Source organism: Gymnogyps californianus, chromosome 14, assembly GCF_018139145.2.
Source record: "Gymnogyps californianus isolate 813 chromosome 14, ASM1813914v2, whole genome shotgun sequence".
Classification (NCBI taxonomy): domain Eukaryota; kingdom Metazoa; phylum Chordata; class Aves; order Accipitriformes; family Cathartidae; genus Gymnogyps; species Gymnogyps californianus.
Window position 1 is genome coordinate 186,104 of NC_059484.1, and position 21,565 is coordinate 207,668.

The window sequence follows — 21,565 nt, forward strand, 5'->3', positions numbered from 1 at the left end:
GGCAGCAGAAAGCAGCAAGGCAGAGGCAGGGAGGCAGGCAGCAGGAGGCAGGCAGGAACGGCAGCCTGCAAGCTCCCCCCTTGCCCGCTGCCAGTTCTCTGTGCCAACAACCGCCCCGGCAGCTGACGTGAGCCGGTGCCTCCGTCTCCCAAGGTGCCAGGTCAGCCGACAAATGCTGCCCGCGCACGCTGCCTGCGCATGCCCGGCCTCGGGGACGTGGTGGGGAACTGGCAGGGGGAAAAATCTCATCAGGGATGTACTGGGGAGCCACCGCGCAGGGCTCCCTAGGGACGCAGCCCCTTGGTCGGGCCACCACTGACCCGCCTCGCTCTGCTGCCGAAGTCTTTTAGCTGCTGATGGCCGGAGGAGGCGGAAGGAAAAACATCCAGCAAACAATTGCAAAAGTCAAGTCTGAGCAAGAAGGAGGGCGTGGGGGGGGGTTGCCAAATCCGGCGGTATTCCTTGGAGACACTGACAACAATGGCAGGAATATTTAATCATGCCTTGCTGAACCCAAACCGGCAGCGGGGCTGGGGGCTCGGGACCTCGAGGAACCGGCAAGGGGCCGCGGCCGATCCGAACGTGAGCTGGGACAAGGCTCTGCGCTCACCCGGTGCTGGCGTCAGCAGCATTTTCTGGGCCATCACCTGGGCTGAGGGCAAGGCCAAACACAACAAGCAGCCGCCAGCGTGGTGAAGGGGACAGAGAAGCGCTGGCAGCCCCCAAACACAATGGCCACGGACCAGGATGGAGGAGACAAAGGACAGCGGCCGACTAAGAGGGGATTGTAAGATGAAGCCGTGACTGCACCGGTCGGGCTCTCCATTGGGGCACAAAGGTGGCCCCGTGGACAAAAAGGGTCTCTGCAGCCATCTCAGGCTGCCACCGCCACCCCGCTCCCATCGCCACTACAGGGTGGCACGTGGCTGGAAGTCTGTCCCCTATCAGGGTGCCACCCCATCACCGAGGCCAGGAGGAGGTTTTAGCTCCAAACCGTGAGGTCCTGCCTCTTGCCTGACGCTCTTCTTGTGGGGTACACTTGCTCCTCCCAAAACCTCCCAGGCCACCTTTGGCACCAGTCCCAGCAGCCGGCGGACGCCCTGCGGCAGCGTGCCACGTGCCACGGTGCACACCGTGATCCCCCCTCTTCTTCCCCTGCCTGAGACCAGTCCATAAAGTTTCCAATCTGCTCTCCCTAAGCCATCTCCTCCCCTCCACAGCTTCAGCGCAGCCCTAAAGGGATCGTCAGCTCCCCTGCGCTCCCCACCGCGCAGCCCAGGCCCACAGCGCTGGGTGCCCCAGGCTGGGGGACAGGGGGCCGGTACCGGTGCGGCGGGGGCTGATGAGCGCCCCCCCCCCCATCCCCGGCAGCCCCAGAGCGAGGGGTCCCCCGCACCCACGGCCCCCGGCTCCCCCCCGCCCCGGCGGGCTCCGGCCGGCGGGACCCCCCCGCGGCGCCCGGGGAAGCCCTTCCCGGGGGCGGGGCGGCCGGGCAGCCCCGCCCCGCTCCGCCCCGCCCTGCCCCGCCCCGCCGCCTTCTACCCGCCGCGGGGCCGCGCTGCCGGAGAGCGGCTGCCGGTGCGGGGCCGAGCGGAGCGGAGCGGGGCTTCGGCGGCAGCTGGGACGCGAGTGCCCGTGGGTCATGGACGGGCGGGTGGTGCTGATCCACGCGCTGCTGGCGGCAGGTACGGACACGCGTGGGGAGGGTCCCGGGCACGGGCAACGCGTCCCTGGTCCTGGACAACGCGTTCCCCAGCGCCGGACACTCGTGGGGGGTCCCGGACACGTGGGAGGGGGGTCGTCCTGGGCAACGCGGCCCCGGTCCTGCGTGGAGGGTCCCGGTCCCTGGCAACGCGGCCCCGGTCCCGGGTGGAGGGTCCTGGCAACGGGCAACGCGGCCCCGGCCCCGGTCCCGGTCCCGGGTGGAGGGTCTTGGGCACAGGCAACGCGGTCCTGGGCACGGGCAACCGGACCGTGGTCCTGGGCACGGGTGGGGGCAGACGGAAAAATCGGCCCCTGTCCCGGTCACGCGTGGGGGGTCCCGGTCACGGGCAACGCGGCTCCGGTCCCGGGCACGCGTGGGGGGTCCCGGGCAGGGTCAGCCCTTGACCGTGCCCCCTCCCCGCAGTGTGCTCGGCGGCGGCGGGCGGGCTGGGCCGGGACGAGCTGCACAACGAGGTGCTGCACAAGGGCGGCGGCGGCGGCGGCGGCGGGGCGCCGGTCCCGGCCACGGCCCCGCTGCTCGGCGGCAGCCCGGAGAAGGAGGGCGGCGGAGCGGCCTCGGGGGACGACCTCAGCGAGCTGCCGAGAGGTACGGGCGGGCGGAGCCGCCGCCGGGGCGCTTGGGGCGGCTGGGGGTCCCGGGCGGGGATGGGGGGGGTCGGGGCGGGTCCCGGGACGGGGGGCGCGGGGACGGGGCGGGGGCGGTCCGGCGGGGCGGGCTGGGGGCGGTTGGACCCGGGGGGGGGCGCGGAGGGGCCGGGCTGGGCTCGGTTCAGCCCCGCGGGTGCCCCGGCAGCAGCTCCGGCTCCGCTTCGGAGGGAGCGGCGTGGGAGCCCCCAGTCCCGGGGTACCGAGCGCCCGTGGCAGCAGCCCGGAGCGGGGCCAGCCCGTGGGGCACTGGCACGGAGCAACTGGGCTTTGGCAGCTCCTCGCCTTGTGCCAGGGGCCGGCTGTGTCCCCGAAGTCCCTGGCACGGGGGTTCCAAGGGTTCCCGGGCCCCCAACTCCTTGGCCAGATGGAAGGCAGAGCCTTTCTGGGGGGCACGGCAGCCCCTGCCCGCAGGTGCGCAGCCCCGGGCGGTGGGCCCGTGCTGCCTTCCAGATGGTGGCCGCGGTGGCCGCCGGCGAGGGGATCGCTGTGACTCACCCGCCGCCTACACACGGCTGCTCCTCATACCTAGGCAGGGTTAGTCAGCCGGCAGTCCCCACTACGGGGGCGTTGGGGACACTGTCGCTCTGTTAGGCTCGCTGGGCATTCATGCTTGGCTCCTCTCCCCCGAGTCGGGACCAGAGAGTGTCCCAGGGGCTCTCGTGGGGGTGGGACGGGGGGCCCATCGCAGGCTGAGGAAGGGTGACCTGTACCTGTACCTGTGCCTTGCACATGTGACAAGCTGAGATCAGTAACCTGGCACCAGGAGGAGCACGCTCTGCCCCATACAGTTCATCCTCCCTTTTTTTTTTTCAAGTTTTTCTTTGCTTTCTGGCTGTGCCATCAGACTGTGACAAAAAAAATGGCAAAACCGGGCTGACCCCCTTGCATCCAAGGGGATGCAGCCCCCGGGAAAAACTGTTAGCCCTACTGCTGGGAGAGAGATGCTCCAGCCTGCTCCTCTGTGCATCCCCCTGAGGAGGGGACCCTGTCCTAGAGCAAGCGATCTGGCAGGCATGGGCTGACCCTCGCCTGCGGGACAGGCTGAGGGGATGGGGGATATTTGGTTACTGAGGCTGCAGCCTCTCGGAGCACTTTCTCGATGCCTTGAGCTGAGCTACGGTCAGAAAAGGTACGGTGCCTTTTGTATTGAAGGCACCTTCCTCTGTGCCGCAGCCCCCAGGGTGTCTGAGTAGGGGGAGAGCGGCAGCATCCCCCTGCCCACCTGGGCTGGACTAGTTTTCCTACCAGCAAGATCTTCCAAATCTTCTCTGGCTATCCTAAGGGACAGAGCCCTGGGGAGGAGGGGTGGTAACAGTGGAGGTGGCTTGGGGGGGTCAGCAGCACTGTGTGTCTGCTGGCTGTGGCCGGAAGATAACCTGCCTCTGCTGCCAGCCCGGGGCAGAGCCCCGGGCCTCACCCGGATCTGGGGGTTTCTCCAAGCCGCAGAGTTTCCTGGAGTATCAGTTTTCTCCAGGCGTAGTGTGAAGGATGTCGAAATCGGGACATAACTTTGCTAGGTGTGCAACAAGTGTGCCGCAGCACGAGAGGCACTGGTTACGTCAGGAAGTGGCTGAGAAGGAATTAGGCAGGTTACAACTCGCCAGGTTAGACTAGGCCGCCCTCTCCTTCCTGAGCAGCGCAGGGCTTAGTTCATATTTCCCCGGGCTCACCGGAGTTATTAAGCGCCATGGTTTCGGGGGGAGCTGAAAAGTCCCTCTCGCAGCAGTGAGTGCTCTCTACCATCTCAGCACCTTGCGAGATCAAGCTGGGGGCTGATTTTTTGGGCATCTGCACGTCTTAAAACTATTCCAGTAACGTTGCTGGTTTCGGTCCGTGTCCAGGCGAGGAGCTCAGTACTCTGGTTCCCACCAACCCAGCAGAGAGCTGGCCTTGCACCAAAAGCCACCGGCCTCTGCACTGCAATTAAAACATACCTTTGTAATTCATGGGAACGCTGCCCTTGCCATCTCTTTGGCTCTGCAAAACCAAAAATTAAGCCAGGCTCGCTCTCTTAATCCTGCTCTGGGTGCGCAAGGCATCCTTGTACCCACAGGAAGGAGAGTCCATCAGAGCCATGAATAGGGTCTTACAAAAGACTGCACTCATCAGGGAAATAAAAGCCAGATAAAGGGGCAATTAGCAATTTTCTGTGTTCAGTGGAAACTGGTGCATATAATAGCAACATTTGAGATGCATAAAGCTCTGTTTCCCCCCACCCCCCACCCTGATTCCTTTCTTTCCTTGAGAATTGTTCTTATGAATCGGAAAGGCCATGATATTTGTGAGAAGCTGAAAAAAAAAAAAAGTGGAAAAATCCCCCTGTGCTCGGGGGCAGATCGCCGCACAAAAGGCTGCAGGAGTGCCAGGGCTGAGCTGGCTGCAGCAGCCCAGGGTTTGCTGCTCTGCCTTCTCTTTGGCTGACGCACGGAGGTGATCTGACCGCTGTTTTCTCCTTCCTAAATTGTTTTCCAGTTGCTTTCCTGTCAAAGCCTCAAGGCCTGGTTACTCCCAAGAAAAAAGGGAACGGGAATAAAAGAAGAAAAGGCAAAGGCCTGGGGAAGAAGAGAGACCCGTGCCTGCGGAAGTACAAGGATTTCTGTATTCACGGCGAATGCAAATACATCCGAGAGCTGGGAGCTCCCTCCTGCATGTGAGTTGCTGGTGTGTGCCTGTGCCGGGGGAGCCTTAGTCAGGTTCCTTCAATTCTCCGGGCCGGGCAGAGGAAGAGCGGAGGAGATATTTTTAGTGCATGTTCCCCGTCCGTGCGGGGACAGCTCTGACTTGGCCTCTTCCTTGTGCTTCTTGAGCAATGTCCATCCTGCACCAAAATCCGTCGTGGACTTAGACCCAGCATCCCCTGCCGGCGTGGTGAGCTCCGGCTGAGCTGCTGCGCAGAGATCTGCGGCAGTGGGGTTTGGAGGACGGTGAGCAGGAGCTGGGGTCTCACAGCCAGGGTCTTCTGCAGGTCTGGTTTGTGAGACCCCATCCTGACTCTGTAACCCTGTGTCCCCCTGTCCCTTGCTGCTGCCAGCCTTGGCTGAGAGCTTGGGGCTGCCGCAGCTGTCGGGATGTACTGGTGCAGGCAGGAGGAGCATCTCTGCTGTGACACCAGCGAGGCGGATTGGAGGTAGCACCTTTGGGGACAGTCTGCCAAATCCGTGCCCAAGCTGTCCTTTGGCCCTGATGAAGGACAGGGCTGTGTAACCCCCCTCTCCCACCCCCCTGGGATGCAGGTAGAGAGCAGGGACTAGACGAGGCAAGCGGAGGAGAAAGTGTTTGCCTGCTGCCGGGGCACCTGGATCCAGCACTGCTACTGTGCGAAATACCCAGGGGTGCACATTTGATCCCTGCTGACGTGGGCAGGGGTTGAGCTGGCAGATATATAAGAAGCTTTGTTCTTTGCTATCAATCCTCTGAGCCACCCAGCCCTGCGCTTGGAGCCTGGGGAAGATAATAGCTCCCTGGCTTATGGTGCCCACAAGATCTCACGCCGTGCAATCCGCAGGGATCAGGCTCCACATAGCTCCTTGAACCGCTTAGTTTCTCGCTGTCGTGAAGTTGGGCCCTTGCACAGGGGGCTCGGGACTGCCAGCAAGAGGAGATCTCTGCTGGCTCAGCTTGGGCTGGTGGCCCAGCGCGATGTAGGGTGCAGCACCCCCTGCCTGGGACTGGGACAGCCAGGCGTCCCCTGCCCAGCCTCCTGCCCTTCCCAGATCACTGGAGCTGGGAGAGGACCTGGGACACGGGCAAGCAGGAGGCGTCTGGGGGCCGGCTGGGGCTCTCCAGCCTCGTGGCCCATCCCTGGGTGACATCTCCCCAGAGCCATCATGGTTTTAAGGAACAGCAGCCAACTGCCCCAGTCCCCTCTGATAATGAGGCCTCGTGTTGGCTGGTGTCACTCAGTGGTGGCTGCTCTTGGTGGCTGACTGGCTGCCCGTGTCACAGGGTCTCCTGGATCGTCGCTTCCTTGGGCTGGTCCCTGGGGCGCGGGGTGGGGTGAGGATGCTGCCAGGCTGGGTCCTGCACCTCTGCCTTCTGCCCAGCCTCGCTGCCGTGGCAGCTGGGCAGGAGGGCTGGGCTGAGACCACGTCTTGGAGATAAGCTTGAGGGTCAGTGGCACTGCATATAGAGAGAGATATATATATCTCGTCACATCAGTGCATTTTGACTCACGGGGAGGGTTGGCAGCCTCGCAGCTCTGCTGGGGAGCGTTATTTCTGTTACGTGAGTAACCTCCCGAGTCTGCAGGGAGGTGGCACCTCTCTGGCTGGCAGGGTGTGCAGGGACATCCTGCTCCGAGGAAAGCTGAGCTCCAGTGCAGCTGCTTCTCTGTTCCCTTGCATGGGACCTCCCACTTCCAGAGGTGGTCTGGGCAGCCTGGCTCTGCCTGGGCATGATTGGGAAGAGCACAGACCCCGGTATCTTCTACTGGGGGCAGCTCAACCTTTCTAGGAGTCTTCACTTGGTGCTTGGGGCAGGAGAAACTTAATTTACCAGTACCAGGGAGGTGATGGTGACACCAGACTTCCCAGCTCAGGGGAGGGGGACCAAGGGGAACGGGGAGCGTGCTGGCGAAGGCTGAGCAAAGAGGCAGCTCCTTTCTGTGGGGGTGTGAGGGACCCAGTGACCTTCTGTGCTTGGTCACCACCAACATTTAAGACTTTTCTTCTCGCCCAGATGCCAGCCAGGGTATCATGGAGAGAGATGCCACGGCCTCTCGCTGCCTGTGGAGCACCCCCCCAGCGCATACGACCACACCACGGCACTGGCCGTTGTTGCTGTCGTCCTGTCCTCCCTGTGTCTCGTCATCATTGCAGCCCTGCTGATGCTCAGGTGAGTAGGATGGGGCTGAGCTGTCAGATCCGTGTCCCCAGAAAGACCACGTGCAGGGGAGGGTGGCCCGGACTTCTCCATGCTCTGAGCATCTCTTTGCTTGGCCTCACAGGTGTCACAAGAGGGGTGTCTACGATGTAGAAAACGAAGAGAAAATCAAGCTGGGCATCACTGTGAATCACTGAGGATGCCGGGTGCTGGCGAGGTGAGCCCCTGGCCCGGCACGGGGCAGCGGTGGGGCTGGTGGGCATCTGGGGGCTCTGCTTGTTCATGCTGGCTGGGACCACTACGTGGATCCCGTGCCGGAGTCAGGCAGGAGCTGAAGGCAGTTTGAGCCTGGAGAAGCAGCTTGCTGGATTTGGCCCAAGAGCCTGGGTTGTCCTGTGGGGCTCCAGCCCTCTTTCCTCCCCTTCCTGCTCAAGCCCCTGTCCCCTGACACCCTTGGCCACCACCACCTCCTCCTTTCTAACCTTAAGTCCCTGCTGTGCCCTGTTGCTGCATGCTTTCGAGACGTTTGGCAGTGGGGAAGCTGCTTCTGGTTTTTTTTCCCACTTGTTCTGCTCCCTCTCTGACCCTCTGAGTCACTTCCTCTCCTTAGATATTGCCTCTATTTTTATATATATATATATATATATAAAAAACACCCCTTCCTTTTCACTCCCACTCTGCTTATTACTTGCACCAACGTAACGCCTTGCAGCTGGGCACGGGGGGATCTTGCTGCCAGCCCCATGCGACGTTGCTCTGGCTGGGTGGTGGGGTGTGCTCTGCCCCAGGGGTGGCCGCGTGGCCGGGTGCTGGAAAGCTTGCAGACTTCCTCTGGTCTGGTCCAAGCCCTGACGTTAGATGTGCCCATATGTATTACAGCTACTTCTCTTTTTAAAAATAGAAAAATCTTTGTTCTTTGTGAGGATGAAGTAATGCCTTCAAAGAATTTCTGTAATGTTGGTAATAGTGTTGGGGGTGGGATTTTCAGCTGTTTATAGGAGTTGAATTTTGGGGAAGGGGATTCAGCACAAGGTTTTCAACACTGTCCCCTCTGCCCTGGGGATTATTGGGGTGGATGTGTCCAGGGGGAAAAGTGCTGTGGTCCCTGGAAGGGAAGCATGGTGGACATGGGGTGGGATGCTTAGCCACCGCTCCCCCGGCATCCTGGCTCCCATCCTGACGGGTCCAGCCCCACAAGGCGGCGAGTGGCTGCTGCTGCTGGGGCTTCAGTGGCTGCGAGGGCTCTCCTGCCGGGCTGGGTGGGACGGGCACCTCAGCCCCATCATACAGGAACCCGCTCCATGGGCAGAGCGGCCCAGGGCCGTGTTGTGAGCTCTCCTGCTGCTGTCTTGCAGGGGTCGGCACTAACGCACTTCTACCTCCTGGAAGAGGCGAGAGCCGCAGACCCAACGCCGTCCCTGGGAGCCCGCAGCGCGGCGGGCGCTCGCTGGAGCAGCAGGACAGCACCCGCTTCGGGGCTGGCCGGGCAGCGGCCTCACTGCAGGGAGCTTCGTGGCCGTCTCCGGGACGGAGGGGGTTTGAGAGCGGTGCTCGCCGGCCGGGCGGCTGCGCGGAGGCAGGAGGGACTGGCCAGCCGGTGGCAGAGGGGCTCTCCAGCAGCTCTCCGTCCACTGCGGTGCATGCTGAGGAACAAACTGTGAAAGGCGAGAAGACCAGGCTCGGGGCTTTCTTAGGCGCAGGAGGGGTGGGAGGGTAACACCTATTTAACAAGATATTTTTCATTTTAAATTATATATTTATTTTAGATAAACTGTACATAGTATTTATATTTATTGTAGGTCTGGCCCTGCATCCTTCGTGTAGGTCAAGATGACAGGGTCAGACCTCCCTTATTTTTTAAGTGCAATGTAATATTCTAATAAATAACACTTTGTTACAAACACTTGGGTTGTTAATGACGGAGGTGGAAAGGAGTCAGACCTCTGAAGACTGCGCGTAGCAACATGCCCTTCCTAATGGGGTATTGCAAACAGTGGCAGAGATCCTGAGTGCGCGGCAGTGGTTGCTGGATCGGCTTGTGCCATCCTTGGGGTGCAGCAGAGCAGCGTGGTGCAAGGGGCTGGTGGCAGGATCCGTCCTGCAGGAGCCTGCAGCCAGGCCAGCCCCATCTGTGTTTCTTCAGAGATTTGCGTCTTTGCCAGCTGATGCCCTGGGAGGGGTGTGATGTTTGGGTGTCTGCCCATCAAGCAAAGCTGCTTCTGGTATGAGGGAAGCCACTCTGGCCACTGATCGATCCCAATGGGACTGATTCCTGGTTTTAAGCCAGCATTTGGCTAAAAAATTGAGAGGTGGACTCACACCTCCCTTGCAGGGGATCCCAGCAGTTCCTGGGGTGGCTGCAGGCTCCTGGGGCTGGGGTCATTCCAGCGAGCATCATTTCAGGTGGTGGCTCAGGACTGGTTCCTGACTTTGCAGTAAAAATAACCCCCAAACCACTTCTTTCCTCTTCCCTGATCTTCCCCAGGGGGACCTGAGATCAGGGTGAGACGCTGGCTCTAGCAGAGGGCCTTGAAGCAGAGAGAAAGGGCTTCCAGCCTGCAGGAAACCTGCTTTCCTCCAGCCCCTTTCCCTTCGGCAGATGTCAAACTTCAGTTTTCAAAGGAGAGTGCTAAGCTACTGCTTTCCACTCCTGCTCCTACAATGTGCACTAAAGCTGGGCAGTGAGTAGTCTGCAGAGCTTTTTGGCCTAATTTAGCCAAAATTTAGCTCTGGTAAAGTATGAAATAAGCTTTATGCTCACTGGGGGAGGGGTTGCTTAGGAAGTGAGTGCGAAGGTTCATCCCTCTTGCGCAGCCGATAAGTTTTGTGGTAGCGAAATCTGGGGCGTGGGAAGGGGGAACACAGCAATACTTTGGCTTTCCAGTGCTTCCCGAGATAGAAGGGCAAAAGTACATGGCTAGGGCAGATGGGAGGTGTGTGGGTGACAACGGGCACCCTCATGTGTTGTCACCTGGAGAGTAAAAGCCCCAGCCGCTGCAGTGGCCTGAGTCCCAGGGCCAGGGAAACAAGTTACCGGCTCTGCTTTGTGCAAACCTGAACCTTAATGCTGTGGGAGTGCCAGTTTAATCCAGACTCCAAACTTTGGCCTTTTTCAATGTCTATTAAGCAAATAATGCCTCCAGCTGCTGTGCAGGAGGCTGTTCTGCTCCGGGTCGCCTGGCTGCATCCCTGCCTTGCTGTGCTGCTGCTGCTTACCTTCCCAGAGCTGCTCCTTGCTCCAGCCCTGCCGCCTTTCTGCCTTTCATAGTAGGCAGCTCTGCATGCCCAGGGCTCCACGCCACCCTGGCGGGCGCTGGGAATAGCTCTGCTGGAAGGCTTTTCTGCAGACAACTGGAACTTCTGCCCGGGGCCCAGCCGCCCTTTGCCCTCCTCCTTGCCTGCAAGGACGTGTTCTGGTCCGCTTTGCGCCTCTGCAGGCTGGCAGTGCAGGCTGGGCTGCCCACAGGTGGTAATTTAACAGGCCAAGAGATGGGAAACATATTTTGGAGATGTAGGGAGTGGGAAGCTGGCTGGATCCATGGGCTGGCTCCCTCTGTCCCACTGGGCTGGGAAAGGCTGACAATCCTACGGATGCTCTCTTCCCGGCTAAGGCAGGGACGAAGCCCGTGGGGCAGCTCCCCGCTCCGGCTGCGCTTGTGGCCACGGAACAGGAGGTGCCTCAGAGCCCAGCTGGGGCACGCGGGGCTCTGCCCTGCCCAGGATGCCCACGCACCGCAGAGGGAGGCCGGGCTGCTCGCCTAACTGTGCCTGCAGGAATGGGGTGCCAGGAAAGCAGTCTCCACCACCCCGCCGTCCCCCCTGGACAGGAGTGGGCCGCCACGGCAGCGGGCCAAGCTGAGCACCGGCGGGGGTCCTGGTGAAGGCAGGCGGTGGCCTCCAGCAGCCCCAGCTCAGCAGCCTGGCCTTTCACCACCCTCCGGGCATGGACCCAGGAGCACAAACACCAGCTGCAGCATTTCCTGACTGCCACGGTGCCAAGCCGACTTGCTGCCTCTGACACTGACTCCATACTGTGACCTCTGGCATCACCCTTCAGATCCCTTTGACGCCTGTGCCTGGCTTGTCTACGGGTGACAAAACGTGCGCCCAGCCACTAAACGCCATCACCCGGTGTGTCCCCCAGCCCCCTGCCTGGGCTCACTCGATCCGGCTGCCGACAGAGACCACGCGCCTGGAGGAGGGCCCTGCGGCTTCTTGTCAGTCTCTTCTCTGGAGAGAGGGTCAAAGCTAGGAGACCTCCAAAATCCCAGATGTGGACTTAATAAAAAATTGCAATATATTACATCAGTCAATTTAATAACCAATTGTCCCCGCCCCAGCACCTTGGCAGCCGTGCTTCAGTGCCTTTGGCCATCATGGTGCGGCAGGGTTTGGATGGTGGGGGCAGCAGTGCACCGGCGCAGGGACCAGGCAGCCAAAGAGACACCCCAAAAGTGGCTGAACCACCCCCGCTGCCTCCCTTTGGAAGCAGGCGGCGGCAGCCCTGCGCACAGCTCCATTCAGCCGATTTTCCTCCTGAGTGGGGTTGTTGGCTTTGCGCAGCTCCTCACCCAGCCGCCAAGCCCCGAGCCTGGGACGGGCTTTGCCACAGTGAGGCATCTCCCATGGGTTTGTTGCCGCTGCAGAGTAGGCAACACAAATCGCCCTAAGGTGCCTGCAGAGGTGGGGGCACAGCGGAAGGCCTCACACCAGTGCGCAGCTGCCCTCGCAGGCAGGGGCTGCAGGCAGGCAGCGGGGACTGTCCCCCAGCTCCAGCTCTGCACTGGGTGAGTAGCAATGCCGGGGGGCCGGCGGGTGGGCAGCTGCAGCGGCTGGGAAGAGCTGGGGAAGGCACTGAAAAGGGCAGGTGTGCTCTGGGCGCAGGTGGCAACAAGAGCTGAGGGTCCCTGAAGGTCGGATCCTGCACTCTGCTTTTTAATAGGGGTGTTGCAGCAGGTTCCCCCCGCCTGCCTCCGGCTGCAGGGCAGAACGCTGGCCACCTCAGCTCTTGCTGCCTTCGCCCAAAAGGCATCCGATGGCCTCATCATGATCTCACCCCCTACCCGAGCCCATCTGGGCAAGCTCCAAGGAAAGCTCCGGAGCTGGAGGGAGGGAAGGTGATTCATTCGCCGGCAGAGGCAGGCCGCAGGGTGCTGGGGGCAGCAGGCAGCCGAAAGCTGTCGCTGCAGGAGACGCAGCACTGCCACCCCCTCCACGGGGAGCCCACCGGCCCCCCAGGCCTCTCACCGCCTGGCTCGGTACCCGGTGAGCACGCCGCGATTTCAGCCTCCCCTGGCTGTTTCACTGGATTCAAGATGTCTGGCACGCTCAGCCCCAGCATCTCCATGGGTCTGGTGGATGAGGCTGCGTTTGGCTGCCGGGTGTTACTAACGAAGCACGGCTCTGGCTCTGTTTTTAGCACCCTTTACTGCTTTTTGGTCTGTCCCTGGTGCTCCCCCTCTGGGGACTCTGGGACCCTCTCCTGGGGCCGGCCGGGGCCCCCGTATCGGTGCTGGTGAGTGGCAGGGAGGTGGCAGGGGTGGCTGCCGGGCTCCCAAGCCCTGGCAGAGCTCTGCCGGCTCGGGCAGGGGCGGCCAGGCTGCGGCAGCCGTCGGGAGGAGCGGGCAGCAGAGCGGGGCGAGCGCGTCCCCCCACAGCTGGGTACCGCCGGGCTCCGGGGGCACCTCAGGGCTGCCCAGGGGACTAAGCCGCACCCGGGCCCACAGGGCACGGCCAGGCCCGCTGGGCTCCCCGCCGGCTTTGCCCTCGGCGCGGCCCCTTCACAGGGGCCACGTCTCGCCCCCCACCTCCCGCTGAGGTGGCCGGCCCAGGGACACCCACGCGGGACCGGCCCGACGGGGAGGCCTCGTCCCCCACATCCCGACCGGGTGTCCTCGCCCCCGTGAGGGGCCCCGCAGCCCACGGCGCTTCCCGCCCCTCCGAGGGGCCACCGCGCTCCCGCCCTCGCCGCCTGCGCATGCGCAGCAGGACGCGGTGCCGGCACTCCCCCACCGCGCAGGCGCCGTGCGGAGACAAGATGGCGGCGCCCGTGGACCTGGAGCTGAAGAAGGTAGAAGCCCCTCTGTGGCGGGCAGCTTGTCCTCACCGCGTCCCGGGCGGCGCCTGCCGGGTCCCTTCCTCCCCTGCAGCCCGGGGCCGGTTCGGCCCCCGCCGCCTGGCCTCAGCAGCGCGGGGCCGGCGGGCCGCGGCCTGTTAGGGCCGCCCCTCATCTCCGCTGCTCTCCCCCCCAGGCCTTCACCGAGCTGCAGGCCAAGGTGATAGACACGCAGCAGAAGGTGAAGCTGGCCGACATCCAGATCGAGCAGCTGAGCAAGACGAAGAAGCACGCCCACCTCACCGACACGGAGGTCATGATGCTGGTGGACGAGACCCGCATGTACGAGGGTGTGGGGAGGATGTGAGTACCTGCTCGGCCTGTGGAGTTTCCTTGCTGTGCCGAGAGCAGCTGGCTGGCTCCCTGCTTGGGCGTACCTGGCTTCTGTAGGTAGTGGGGTAGTGATTGCAGCCCTGTGCACAGGGAGACCCCCCCCGCCTTCGTGTGTAAGAGGCCTCTAGGCTGCTGCCCTGGGCAGGAGGCTCTTCCCTTTACGAAGAACATGCCAGCTTTCTCTCAACATGTTCATTTGTTTCATTTTTCTCATTGTCTTTCATTTTTAATTCCAACAATCTGCCTGGTAATGCAGTGAAACTTACTGGGTTTTATCTCTTGGGGTTAGCTACCGGCTGCCTTGAAGAAGGAATGTTATAAATGTCATTGGTTTTGTGTGGTTTTGCTTGCTGGCTCTGCTCCTGGCCATGATGGTCTTGTCTGGCATCGCTGGGAAGTTTGTAATCTAGACTAGCAGAGCAGCATTCTAACGACAAACAGCATTTGTGAGAAGGCTCTCACAAATCTGTCCAGCTTCAGTCCTTTCCAATGTAGTTTGCATCAGACTCCTTGAAAAACCCCTGTGCGTAGTTCATATGCTCAGGGCTTTGCTTGCACAAATGTTTTACGGAAATGCCCTTTGCAGTATCATGTCAGGGAATGGATCTAACGGGTGTTGCCTGTATTTTTTAAATCCTTGGAAGTGAGCATAATGCTCATATGGGTAGTCCCAGTGCAGTCATAAAAATGTGTTTCCATGTGTTGGATGGCTGTCAGAAGAAACACCTTGAACCAGAAGTAATGTGTTTTGCAATTTCCATGATGCACTTTTGTTTGACTTCAGCAGCTTCTGATAGAAGACCATACAAAGTGATTTCAAATCTGAAACACGTGCTTACTTGATAAATATCACGCTAGATTTCTGTGTTTCTGATTTGAGAGTACTGTGATTTGTCTCTTGTGAGTTGGGTAACAGTGATGACTCTGCTCAGCTCGGGATGTGGTTTTGCAAAACACTGAATCCGCTCTGACTGCTGCCAAAAGGTGTGATTGTATCGATCTCTTCCCCACCCTGTGTTTACCCCACCTTCTTCGTGTCGAAGTGGATGATCACAGGGCTGAGCAGTGAGCCAGGTCAGACTACAAGTGCCCTGATCCGTCAGACCACGCAATTGCCAGATCGAGTTGTAGGGAGGTGGCAGGACTGGGAAGCCAGGAATGATGTGTAGTTTGCCCTTTGCTGCGAGTTTTCAGATGAAGTTGTACCCAGGCTAATGGAGGTGTTCAGTGTGACAGAGTCCCATTCTTGGCTCCCAGTAAATACACTTTTCTATGTAGGTGAATTAAATGTTGGGTTTGTGTGGGGATGCTAGTGACTGGTACCTTAAAAGGAGACAGATTTTGGTCCCTTGCGAGGGGCGACTGATTTGACCCGGGCAGGCTGTAGGCGTAGCAAACACTTGTGTTTGGAGTAGTCATGAGACAACTCGTAAGGGTTTTTTCTGTTTGGTTTTGTCACAGAGCAGACAGACAAAGAGTAGAAGGTAATTCTGGAGTCAAGAATTTTTTTAAAGCTTTTTTTGAAATCCAAAAGTACAGAACACTTCTCCTATATGGAGAGTTCCCTCAAGATACCTTAAAAATGTGAGTGTATTGGTCCTTATCATAAAGTAATCCTCCTTGTGAATCAGATGTGGGTAGCGGATGGTGTTTTGGCACTGGCTGAAATGCATTGTCCTGCTTTCTGCTCCTGCCTCCCACTTAGGAGTAAGAGACGCTTACCTTCTGTGTGTCTCAACCATTTACACTTTCTCTGTGTGCAGCAGCTGCGAGAGTGGCAGTCTTCTGGGGAGTCTTCTTTTGCTTACCTTTCTGTGACCAGACAGGGTGGCTTAGGCATGGCAGGCAGCTCTCGCTCCTCAGGGATGGCAGAGGCGCCATCAGAAAAATATTTGCATTATGATAGTATTTAAAAGCTGAACTTTTCATGGGCTTTGTTGTACTAGTCGCTATGCAAATATAGATTAAGAGAGTGCTCTTCTTCTGAATACTACTCATTCGCTCATTTTTTTTAATTGTGTTTTTTTTTTTTTTTCCCCTCCTGCCTTAGCTTGACAAGGTATTTCTGTGAGCTCTGCCTGTTCTGGCTGTGGGGCTGAAGGCTGCCTTGCCAATTGGCAGTAATGCTCTGGTACGATCTGTGTCACTCCCTAGTGTGGAGAACACACACCAAGGACACAAGGCTCTTTCTGGAGCCCACTGCAGCCCCTAGTAGAGAATTTATTGCTGAAATCTGGGCTTTTAGCAAAGCAGGCTAAAGCAGCCCTCGAACAGGAGTTAAAATCCAAGGGCAGTCTGGCATCTTGTGTTCCACTGGAGACCAAAGGAGGTGGTCATTATGGTTCTTCTGGACGTATAAGCCATGTTCTGTGAAGTGGAATTGCAGATTTTTTAATTTGTTGGCTTCACTGGCTTGCACAGATGTGGGAGTTCAGCCACCAAAGGGATATTTATGGTGTCTCAATTTCTTTTGCATAGTCCAGCATGCAATGTTAGAGCTCTAGTGGGTTTCAGTTATCCAGAAAGAGCGGATGTCTGCATCAGTGTTAACTTTGATTATCGGTGCTCTTCTGACAGCTTGCTTGAACTTATTTCTTTGAAATAAGTTTTGTGCTTCTATTCCTGTGCTCAACAACTTCTTTTTTTTTTTTTTTGTACTCCTTTTTTTTTTTTTTTCTTTAACCCATTTAAGCTGCTACTTAGAATCTGGCTTCTGATAGAGTTTCTCTGTTTTTTTTTCTCCAGCTTTGGTGGTTTGGAGTGTGTGCAGGGGGCTAGTGTGTACACTTCTGTAGGATAAGATACTCCAGGTCTTCGTGGAATTTGAAGGCTTGAGGAACTGTGGTGATGTGCTGCATCCTGGGAGGAAGTCTGCCTAGTTCGGTACTCATTTCTGCACTACTTGGAAAGCAGTTGTGCGGTTTTGTTCTCTGAACCCCTATCTTGAGCCTCCTTCCTTTCCAAGAGGCTTTCCCTGCACCGCTGGCAAATATGAAAGTCCATTTGTCATTCCTCAACTTGGTCTCTCTCTCTTTTTTTTTTTTTTTTTTTTTTTTTAAATGTTGTAGTGTGTATAACATGCAGAGGCCTTACTGGCCTCCACATGTGGGGCTCAATTTACTTTTGCTATAGCTATTTTTGGTTTGACACAAGAAATGTCAGTGCCACATAGTATGAGATGATGAATTGCTGTGTACTGTACATAGCCATGAGGCTGGGATATCATCTGAGTGGTGGCTTCTTGCCAAATACATTTCAATTCTGTTACTTCATACTCCTTTGAAAGGCCTGTTACGTAGCCTGAGACAACTACCACTATGCTGGACTTCTGCTTAAGCTATTTGTGAACTGATATCATCATATTGCTTTGAGAACTATGCTGAAAGTTTAAGCTTCAGAATTCTGTCTGAATATTTCAGACCTTTCCCTTTACATTCTTTTAACCCATAACCTGGACAAGATCCTTATTTACAGGAGAAAAATGTCCGGCACTTGTGCTAGGCACAGCAATGAAAGCACTGTAGTTTTTCATGCCGTGCCAAAATAGATAGTCAGTTTTGGTTTGATATTGCTTTATCATCAGTTTACTTCTACAACAAGTGGGAGAACCCTTACAAAAATAAAATATAAGAAACTAAAAAACAGGCAAATACAGTCGCACAACTTTATGTTCAAGGTTTTCTGCAGGTATGGTATATTATTACAGCTGTCCCTATAAAATGACTTTGTGCGAGTGTAGTATTTTATGGGGACAGCTGGAATAATGTGATTTTGACTTTTTTTTTTTAAGAGTGGTTCAGATTTTTGGTGGCTGAATCGTACACAAGTGAAACCTGAGAGAGGATTAAATGTTCTTGATCGTTCCTGGGATTTAAATGCATTCCTGCTTTTACTGTGATTCTTGGTTTTATTTGAAAATGAGACATCATAAATCATTGTAAGCTCTTTCCTGAACCCCTGAAGACAGCAATCACTACCACACATCGCTCGATACAGCTGCTGTAGCTGCATTTTTACTTTTTGTGTGCGTATGAGATTGGTGTTCCATTCTACCAGCACAGATCACTGCAGAATGTGATTGCTGTACTGTGCTTCCCGCTCACATTTCAAAAAACTCACAAAGAACTGAAGGACACGCAAGGTTTAATCTTTATGGTTCAGTTACTAACTATAGTCTGTGAAATCTGAGTGGCTTCTCTATCGCCCATCTCCTTGGGTAAGGCTTTGTGCAGAGTTCAGGGCTGAAGCCCAGCTGCTGAGAAGCTGACAGGTGCTGCAATACTTAAATGAATCCCAGGGACAAGCATGTTGCTATCAGCCTCTGGTCAATATGTAGTTTATAAACTTGAAGCTCCTCTATCTAGCTAATGAAAAAGGGAAGATTTTATTTTCCACAATAAGTCTGGTGTGTCTAGTAAGTACAATCAGGCACTGAACTGCGATGAAAACAAAGTTTATGTCCAACTGCTTCCTACTTGACCACTGTTTATGCTGTATGTTGAACAAGGCAGGGGTGTTGGGAGATGGTGTGTGAGGAATCAAAGGCTACGTGGCATGACACGTGTGCATAAACCATAAGGTTTTCCATCACCCAGTTGGTTTTTATTTCAGGTTTTTCTCGATTTTGAACTACTCACTTTTGTTGCAGCCTGAACACTGTTCTTCACAGTGTTATGTGTGAGTGGGCCTGTAAAAGTTTGCAAGGTCTTTTTAGAGAGCTGTCACAGAAGGCAAAAATCAAAACGATGCACACAGGGGTCATGCAGTAGTAGTCTGTACAGGTGCCGTTGACTTGAGCAGTGAAGTAAGGGGCAGCAGTTGGCTGTCATCCTCTTCCTGGCTGATCAGGAGTGTGAGGAGCACAGCTGGTCAGTGGGCTTCGTGGTTAACTGCTGACAATAGCGGGATACTGGGAGTATGGACTCCTGGATTCTGTTCCAGATCAGAAAGGGAGCTTGTTCTCTTGGCCACAGGCTCTTTTTCCAACTTGACATCTTCTGATTTCTCAAACACGCTTCCCCCCAGCCTTCCCCCGCTTAGTTCTTGATCTTATTCCTGCTGCCCTGGGCTGCTCATTTGTAATCTCCTGGATATCTCGGTCCAGTTATAGCTCTCCTGCCCTGCTGCTCTACATAATTTCTCCATGCAGTACTGAAACTTCAGAGAAGAAAAGATTTCCATGGCTTGCATGCAAGATGTATATCTGCCCAGTTCTAGGAAACAGCTGCATTTCTTTTAAAAAATCAGCTTTAGACAGAGAACTGGTGTAGGATGGATGCATCTGATAAGTCAGTTTGTCAAATCTATAAGCAGCAGAAAAAAGGGTCTTACAATAAAAATAATAGCTAATTTAAAAAATAGGTGTTTTACTTAGCCCTACTTGAAATAAACCTGTTAGTTATAGTCCCACCACCTACGCCATACGCATTGTGATAGAAGATTAGCGATACAGCTTTTACCTGATGCTTGTCTCCCATGCCTGGAGACATTTAACTCTTTAGGAACATTTTCCTGTTGGGACTAGGAGTATGACATTCAAACAAATCTGTTCCATTTGTCTTTCCTTTATCCCTAACTTTTTCCCTGCCTGCTATCTGGACAACACAGAGAAAGGAGCTACCTGAGTAAATGTAAAGGAGATGAAATCTAAACTGAGAAGATAAGAGTCAGAACAGAGACAAACTACTCATGCAGACTGCCGTTGTTGCTAGAAGAGACAGTTTGACCTGCTGTGATCCAGAGGCAATGTGCTGTCATATAAATGCCGGAGCCTTCAAGAAGTCTTGCGCTTGCAGGGCAGCAGTTTGGAGGTCAGACTGTTGTGGGGAGCAAGGGCTGTAGTAAGGCATCTTCATTTTGTCCCTACCTCGAGAAAGAGGAAATCTGGGGTCTTTTGCACATGCAACCCATCTGTTGCTTCAGTGGGCTCTTTGGATACATGCTAGACAAGTATTAAATGTTTTGGGGAGCTTGAACTGCTCCTGCTTTTGTGGCTTGCTGTGCCAAATGACTTTGCAAAAAAATTATGGAACATTACTGTCTTATTTCTGAAGTTCTCCAAGCACTTAAAATGTCACCGTGATATTCTGAAACAGCAAGGAACTTCCATTTATTTTAATATTTGGTGGATTTAATGTACCATAATTTGAGTCTCTTCCCCCATTTCCTAAAGGAAATGTTTGAATCAAGGGTTAGAGTCCCTGGGGAAATACTGAGTGCCTGAGCACTTCTTTCAGAATATAGGGCTGTTTCTCTGGTTTAGCATGGAGATTGAAATTTGCCTTGGCTGCAGCAGAGGAGAATGGCCAAATCACTGGACCAAAGAAGTACTGGGAGAGTGCCTGTCGTTTCCCTGTCTTGCTTGGGGATGCCCTTCCCGGTGTGGTGTCAATGGATATCTAGCCAGCAGTATGACAAGGTACCCAGCGCTTGCGGCCCACAGCTGTCGGGTGGAAACGCCCAGAGCCAGTCTCTGGTCTGATATGTGTATGTCAATGTAATATATAAATTTTACGTGGAACAGCCTTAATGCAAACGAGAAGTCTAGGTCTGAGCATCCTCTAACCTAGCTGCCTGTTCAAAGCCTGAAAGAAGGAGGGTTTAATTCATGACCCCTACATTCAAACACCAAAGTAAAACATGAGGAAACCAATCCTGTGGGATGAGATCGCTATTTTACACAAGTTTAATACAGAGATACAAGAACCAAAGTGCTGAACTCAGGAATGCTACAACTGCTGTCTTGAATTTTTGTTTCTGTTTTCTCCAAAACTATTTGCTGAATTAACAGAGTGTTTCAGCCAGTTTCAAAAAATAATCAGGCTTTCTGAGAAGGAACGATTTTCCGAAACAACATCCAGCCTTTTCGGTCCACAAATGCTGATTCTAAAAAGTTTGTTCTTACTGATTAGGAAACAACAGTGTGATTGTTTTAGTGCTAGCTAATTTAACTCTAGGATCCAGAAATAACTCTGTATTAGTGTTATGGTTGAATTCTTTTGACTCGGTTTTCTTTACATCCACTTCTGTGATGTTTGCTATATTGCTTTCTTTGATGCTTTGTTGTGGCAGGATTTGCGATGTGCAGAAGCCAAAGTTGTGCTATTTAACAGCCACAAGCCTGATAGTTGGGTCTTCCTCCTCACTTAGCATTTCAAAGGTTTCTTCCTGGGAAAGGCACAAAACATTTTTTGTTTTTCTTCGTGCAACTGTAGATGGATTTGCTCTTCAATAGAGATGTATTCTGATTTTGCTAGTTTTCCTGTAAGTTCTTGGTGAAGGGCTGCTGCTGAGAAGGGTAAATGTAAGTTTGCCTGTCAGAGTATAACAGTATCTCCATGTCACTTCCTTTGCTACTGCAAAGTTCGCCTTTCTGATCACAGAAGATTTACCAGTAGAAGAAAACCTTTTTTCAATAGAGATTTCTTTAGGATTGGTTGACCAGGGTATTCACACCAACGTTTGCTTGTTTGTGTTTTCCTAGATGTGTGTTCATTTGATGCTGTGTTTTTGGGGGGGGGTTTAAAATGTTATTCCTTAGGAATTTGTGGGAAATTCTTAAAAATACAGGAGACTTTAGAAATGGATCTTGACTTCCCATTATCGGAAAAATTGTTTCTGTTTTCTGCTGCTTGCAACTTTCAAATATGGTACAGCCTAGACTGCAAAAAATCTATTTGAAGTGCATCTGCTAGTAGGCATGTGTAGTCATTTGAGTTTCCATGGCTTAAACAAGCTACAGGTCATCATTGCTACATAGCAAAAAATTACATTAAAGCAAAATTAGAAGATAAAACCACTAAACCAGGGATATAGTGAGGAAAAACTACTTATGGAGATTTCAACTCCATGAACTGCAGTCATGTTTGCGCTGTTTTCCCCACATGGTTTGAATCTCAAATGTTATTAATTCCTTTATGATAG

At 55.0% G+C, this 21,565-nt stretch overlaps 2 protein-coding genes across 3 annotated transcripts in view; both read left to right on the forward strand.

The window, feature by feature from the left end:
* Positions 1-1,613: 1,613 nt before the first annotated feature.
* Positions 1,614-8,896, forward strand: HBEGF (heparin binding EGF like growth factor). Its single transcript, XM_050905382.1, has 6 exons — positions 1,614-1,685; positions 2,129-2,311; positions 4,846-5,023; positions 7,051-7,206; positions 7,319-7,411; positions 8,550-8,896. Exons 1-5 carry the CDS (start codon positions 1,643-1,645, stop codon positions 7,389-7,391), a joined length of 633 nt encoding a protein of 210 aa, XP_050761339.1. The 5' UTR covers positions 1,614-1,642; the 3' UTR covers positions 7,392-7,411; positions 8,550-8,896.
* A 4,320-nt stretch (positions 8,897-13,216) lies between these two features.
* Positions 13,217-21,565, forward strand: part of PFDN1 (prefoldin subunit 1) — a 32,813-nt gene continuing 24,464 nt past the window's right edge. Inside the window, exons 1-2 of one of the 2 annotated variants that reach the window (XM_050905369.1) lie at positions 13,217-13,264; positions 13,446-13,612. In XM_050905369.1, coding sequence (XP_050761326.1) covers positions 13,232-13,264; positions 13,446-13,612 — 200 coding nt within the window. In that variant the 5' untranslated portion in view covers positions 13,217-13,231. The remainder of the gene's footprint in view (positions 13,265-13,445; positions 13,613-21,565) is intronic. The other variant, XM_050905370.1, reaches the window with a different exon arrangement.

Excerpts from the sequence above, each read along its gene's own strand:
- HBEGF (XM_050905382.1), top strand. The coding sequence starts at position 1,643 with ATGGACGGGCGGGTGGTGCTGATCCACGCGCTGCTGGCGGCAG. Across the intron at positions 2,312-4,845 it reads CCTCAGCGAGCTGCCGAGAG|TTGCTTTCCTGTCAAAGCCT; the intron begins GTACGGGCGGGC and ends ATTGTTTTCCAG. Across the intron at positions 7,207-7,318 it reads GCAGCCCTGCTGATGCTCAG|GTGTCACAAGAGGGGTGTCT; the intron begins GTGAGTAGGATG and ends TTGGCCTCACAG.